Raw genomic sequence first — 6000 nt, forward strand, 5'->3', positions numbered from 1 at the left:
AAGAAAACACTTAAAGAACGTCTCTGGTCACTGGAGTGGTGTTGCACTTTATTGGATTGACTGCTGTAGTGTGTTCATGTAAAGTAAAAAAAGTACATTAATGTAACTGCTTTGGGATAAAGTCTTGATGTTGACATTTATATTTTTTGAGTTGTCTGAGAATCTCTTTCATAGCCAAGAAAAATTGGAAATATAACTGAATAAACCTAATCAAATCAATATGAAATAAAATCAAACATCGAATCGGTACCTTGTGTATAGGAATTGAATTTATTCAGTGTCAAATCAGTGAAGATGTATATACAGCCCCTACCACAACATAACAAGACCCTGAATGCATCGCAGCTGTGGTTTGCACTGCTTGAATGTTCCATTCGGTTAGCAGAGGTGGGCGTTATGTATAAACTGCTTTATTGATTCCTCTCAGAGTCGTCTGCTGGGATCCTACCCAATTAGCCATATAAGGTCATAAGACTAGCTGGGAATTTCTATTTGGGGAAACCGACATTAGAAAAAAGATAATCTGATAATCACTAAGATTTATTTGTGATGCTAACTGCAGTGTGGGTTCCTCTGCAGTGGGACTGAGCTGCTTGATTGTGGCTGTTGGGCAAACTAGATAGGCAGCTGTGTTATAAAAGGGGTTGAGAGGGAACGGCGGCTTGTGTCCAAATTTCCCCACCAGAAGAAAATTAAAAAGCTAAACTCTATCCGGTCCCCTTTCAGCTCCGCTGCCACTGAGTGGATTTGGATTATGCAGTGCGGAAAATAATCCACACTTTGAGGGAGAGGACTCCTGCTAAGTTGAGTGGAAATGCTGAGTTCCTCTGCAGAGCAGCCCGGGCTCAGTCAAACATAAAGGATATCCTGAGTTGGAATATTCCCCATATAAACAATGATGCCGGCGCACAAAGCCCTGTGATAATGCCAGCCGGACGTTCCTGACAGGGCCGGGCTGGGGTCGGGGCTGTGAGTGAGGATTGTCAGGATTTTGGGATGCCATAGGAAGTCTTTAACAGCACAAATAATCCCTAAGAGGTTGTGCTTCTGCATTCAGAGGTGTTTCAGTTGTGTGTGTGTGTGTGTGTGTGTGTGTGTGAGCGGCTGTGTGCGAGAATCACTGGGTGCATAAAATGAAGATACTTTCCTTGTTCTGACAAAACGATAAAGGCACATTGCTCTAAGAAGTACCCTTCAAATGAATTACTTCCTCCTTCTGTGTTCCTTGTGAACACACACACCTGTCTCTCCGAGCTTTGACTGTCTCTTCAACTTGTTCCTGCAGAGATCTTGAATGGATGAGCACTCCTCACTTTTGATTGTCATGTGTTGTGGTTACCTTTATTTAATCAGGGTAGTTTCACTGTACTGCTTTCTTTATCAGTCACATTCAAGTCCGTGGAGGACAGACACTTGGTCTACCTTCCATTGGACTTTGCCACAGCAGTTCGTTCCCTGTTTCATATCGAGAGTCAACGTTTTTTAATCAAGGCCACGATCATGACCGTAACCTAGCTGTCACTGCTGTCACCATGACGACGAAGGCCCCGAACCTTTACGAAGTCGTTATTTTAACCAAAACTACAATCTTTCTCTAAACCTAATCAAGCTGTTTTTGTCCCTAAACTTAGTCAAACGTACAACCATAGCGTCGATCTTAGCACAAAAAACGGCATGCAAATGTACTTACTAGGGTGATTTTGAAAATAATGGAATTGCGATTTTTTATCACATATATTGCAATCGCAATTTTTTTTTTTTAATTTCATTATTTTTTAAGCTCTTCATCTTCTGTATTATTCAACAAAGACAAGCAATAAATTATTCTATAGTATGAACAACGGGCCAGGCCTTAGGTGACATGACATTAGGTGAGGCAAGAATTTATATTAGTGCTGTCAAATGATTAAAATATTTAATCGAGATTAATTGCATTAATGTCATAGTTAACTGGTAATTAATCGCAGATTTTTATCTATTCTAAATATCCCTTGATTTCTTTTTGTCCCATTATGGGGGGGGGGGGGGGCAACAGCTGTGTGCTTGGCCATCAAGTGGTATTTCAGACTGGCCGTGCTGCGATGATAGCTCAGTTCACAACAACCAAACACACAGATCACTTTGGTCTTGTCAATGGAACCATTTAGCAACTTTAAAAAAGTTAACTTTCCATTCAGAATCTTATTGGCATTTATTTTGCCATCGCCATCCACTCAAAACCTAACGTTACTACTCTTTGACAGGCTAACAAGCCCAAACGTGCGTGCCTGTTGTTTTGTTTACGGTCTAGCCAGATCCGGTGTGGTGTTGTAGTTTTTCTAACATTACTAGTTGTTGCAGCATGTGAAAAAAACTCCAAAGTTTGCTAAGGCCAAAAATGAGGTTAATCTGTGCGTTGCTTAGTGTCCACTCTTGCTGTAAAAAATAGAGATGAGCAGCGTGCCTTCTGTGGCTTGTGCAGTTTCAGGTTTATGGATGCGCTCCACTGTGGGCATGCTGGGGCAGATGTGTGGCGTGTGAGCTCCGTGTATTTCTGGCGTAGTTTTGGTTTTTCACCTCTGACGTAGAGCAGCGGTCAGTCACATCCCTAAACTCCTCATTCAGAGACCAGAGTCTCAAACGGCTGTGTGTTTGTCAGAGGGTCTGAGGTCTACCGTATCAGCAGAGCAATACCGTAATGCACAGCAGACTATGGTGCAGGTAAACTATTTTCTATCTTTTTTTTATCTTTATTTTTCTCAAAATATCACGATTACTCCAAATCTCAGAGAACACAGACGGGATAGGATGGGGAAGTTTTAAAACATGAGCAGAAATCTTGCTCAAACACATCTGAAATATTACAGTCCGGGGATTTATTAATTAATTAAAATTAACGATAAAGGTGGTCATTTTCCAACCAAAATATGAGAAAAGAGTAAATGATGCCTTGGCTACATGTGTACATGTGTCTCAGATATAATTAGAAATGTTGGGCGCCCAGATAGCTCAGTGGGTAAAGCAGGCGTCCATATATAGAGGTTTACTCCTCAACGCAGCGCGCCGGGTTTGATTCTGGCCTGTGGCCATTTGCTGCATGTCAATCCCCCTTTCTTGTCTTCATCTGTCAAAATAAAGGCCTAAAATGTCCCATAAATAAAAAAAAAAGTTGATCTACAGGAGAATCATAAGTTGAAAGCAATACAGAATGCCTGAGAGCCCTACTGCAATATATTCCATTAATAGTTGAAATTTGGATTATCATCTACGTTACCCTTTACATAAAGATATATCCATTTTAAACTGATTTAGAAAATGTAGAAATTGGTGCATATAAATTCACCAGAAAGCAGGAAATTAAGTGTTTAATGTTATGATTAGACCAAATGTTGGTGCCATCGAACTAACATCTACAGATTAAAATGAACATACACTGGCTTTTAACAAGCCTTTTGCATTACATTCAGTTTATTTAAATGGGTCCGGGCTAAGCCCCCAACCTCCTCAAGTCCTAGAAACGCCCCTGACTGACCATGACCTCCCTAACTTTGAACATCACACATCCCTTACCTGTCCCACCACGAGTCCTTAGGGTTCCAGTATGAGAGGAAGTGCTGACCCCCCCGAAGACGGTCATCCCCTGTCCAACGGGAGCGTGGAAGTTGTTGTAGTTGGGGATGGCGGTGACCCCGAAGCTGGGGTAGTGCTGTGGCGTGGGGTCGGCCCCATATCGGTAGGCGGCTCCCTGGGAGATGCTGGTGTCTCGGTCGTCTGTGAGTTTGGTTGCTTCCTTATCCTTGCATTGCACACAGCCCATTATCTATAATCTGTGGACGACAGTAGAAAGAAAAGTTGGGTTAGAAGAAACTGGTAAATCAGAAGGGAAATGGCTAGAAAAACATAAATGTGCTACATTAAAACAAAAAGACTGTGCAGCTAAGATAAAAACTTCAAGGGATTTCTGTAAGACAGCATGTTAAGGCAGACTGAGTGATGGACCCATTTGGATCAGTGGCAGATTTCATGTGATAATGGGAAGGAGAAATAAAAACAGGCTAAAAGAGCCTTAATGCAGGCAGTAAATTCCACTTATACACTATAAGCTGGATGATGGATTGATAGGATGAAACATGCTGTCTGGCAACGCTCGGCCACTCAGCGCAACAAAGTGAACTGAATGCATCACACTGCTTTCTCTACAGATGACATCCTTCCACTGATTAGCACTCTGCTCTGGGAGGCAGGGAGCTTTTGTTTATAGCCTGACACACAGCTTGGTCTCTGGATGACTCACACAGTGTGTGTGTGTGTGTGTGTAAGAGTGTCTCTCTTGCTCAGGAGGAATAATGGCTACTGTAATACTGATGTCAGGGAGGCCGGCCAAAGAGAAGGGGAGATGTTGAGGCATGGCGCTGTGCTGTCAACATCACCCTGTTGATCCTCGTGGAGACTGGGGGGAGGACAGAGTGGTGGGAGGACAGAGCGGTGGGAGGACAGGGTCATTCCTGTCATTCGCACGTTGGACACTATTAAAGCATTCAACTATATTTTTGAATATGCAATGTGTCTACTGATACATCCTCTACCATAATCCTCTTTATAGAAAACGTTTGACTGTAGTGCAGGGGAAGCTGCAAATTCTGACATTCCACTTTAAAAGCTGGAATTCTAAGTTGCAAAACCAGCTACCGTACCTTAGGCCGCTTGCACACTGCCTGCGTGGCGTGAGCGTGGCGGCTGCGTGGTGTGTTCTATGTCTTTGCACACTAGAAACGTGTCTGACGAGGCGCTGCTGCTGCTAGCCTCGTCTGTACTCATGTATGTTTCCCATTGGTACAATGCACTCAAGCAGTAGTATACTTCATGTTAAACATTAATATATACTGATTTGATAACATTGGCAGTATTGACCGCAAAATAGGCTACAGAATGTCGATATAAAAGCAGACACGTAAGTTGCTTTCAGCAAAAATCAAGTGTATTTTGTCCGGTAATTATGACATTTAACCAATCTTTGAGATGTGTTAAACACTATTTGACTGAAATGTTTATCAGAAAAAATCTCAGAAATAATTTATTTAAAAAAAGACACAAGATACCTTGAGTTCACTTTTGACTAAAACTACTCTAAATTGACAAATTCACAAAAAAAACATATGTGAATAACTAAATATGACTTAAACTAAAGACTAAAGACTAAATTAAAAATGGGTGACAAAATCAACACTGTGGTGCACATGTGCTTGTAGGGAGTAATGTAAACACTGCTCCAGACTAAAGTCTAAAAACATTACTTGCTCAATAGTTTATTTATGACTAAGCTACATGTATCATAGTCATGTCTTTCCCTCTGCGAAATGAAATGCTCAGAAAAAAGGCACCCGCCACGCCCCAGCGGGGCACGAGATTACCCTTGGACAATGTTGTGTACTCCCAGAGGAAGGATTGACATCTAATTGTTTCTCTGCAAAACAAGGATGAAATACCAGTGTCCGCATGGTGTATCAGCGCAGACACAACGGGCGATAAATCCAGGCTCTCCTTGGAAGACAAAGTGCCGGTCTGGCCTTCAGCTCCAGTCTGTCCTTAAATGTGTCACTTGAGAATATTTTCCACTCCCTGCTCTTTCTTTCTTCCCCCTGCCTTCCCTCTGTCTTCTGGCTCAGTCACCTCATCTGACTGCAAGACTTGTGTTCACTTGTGACACACGGAGGACAGAGAGAAGAATAACAAAAAAGGAGTGTGGGCTTCCCCTTCTTAGCAGCAGCAGCAATAAACAAGTGATCAGAGGGAGGAACCACACTCTTGCAAAATGACAATGTCACTGACAAACAATAACCACTCGGAAAAAGATAAGCACAGCCCAATCTAATGATAGGCAGTAACCCAACAGCAACGCAATAACACAATATCCTATCAATATCTACTGATAAATCCAACCATATCCAAAATATCCATCCATCCATCCATCCATCCGTCGCCATACGATTATCTGGGGGGCAGCAGCTCCAGTAGGGGACC

At 42.3% G+C, this 6000-nt stretch overlaps 1 protein-coding gene across 4 annotated transcripts in view; it reads right to left on the reverse strand.

Moving 5' to 3' along the window:
• fynb (FYN proto-oncogene, Src family tyrosine kinase b) overlaps positions 1–6000 on the reverse strand; it is a 96414-nt gene that overhangs the window by 41016 nt on the left and 49398 nt on the right. For all 4 annotated transcript variants that reach the window (XM_032542438.1, XM_032542436.1, XM_032542439.1 and 1 more), the window contains one exon: positions 3550–3806. In XM_032542438.1, coding sequence (XP_032398329.1) covers positions 3550–3796 — 247 coding nt within the window. In that variant the 5' untranslated portion in view covers positions 3797–3806. The remainder of the gene's footprint in view (positions 1–3549; positions 3807–6000) is intronic.

Source organism: Etheostoma spectabile, chromosome 18, assembly GCF_008692095.1.
Source record: "Etheostoma spectabile isolate EspeVRDwgs_2016 chromosome 18, UIUC_Espe_1.0, whole genome shotgun sequence".
Classification (NCBI taxonomy): domain Eukaryota; kingdom Metazoa; phylum Chordata; class Actinopteri; order Perciformes; family Percidae; genus Etheostoma; species Etheostoma spectabile.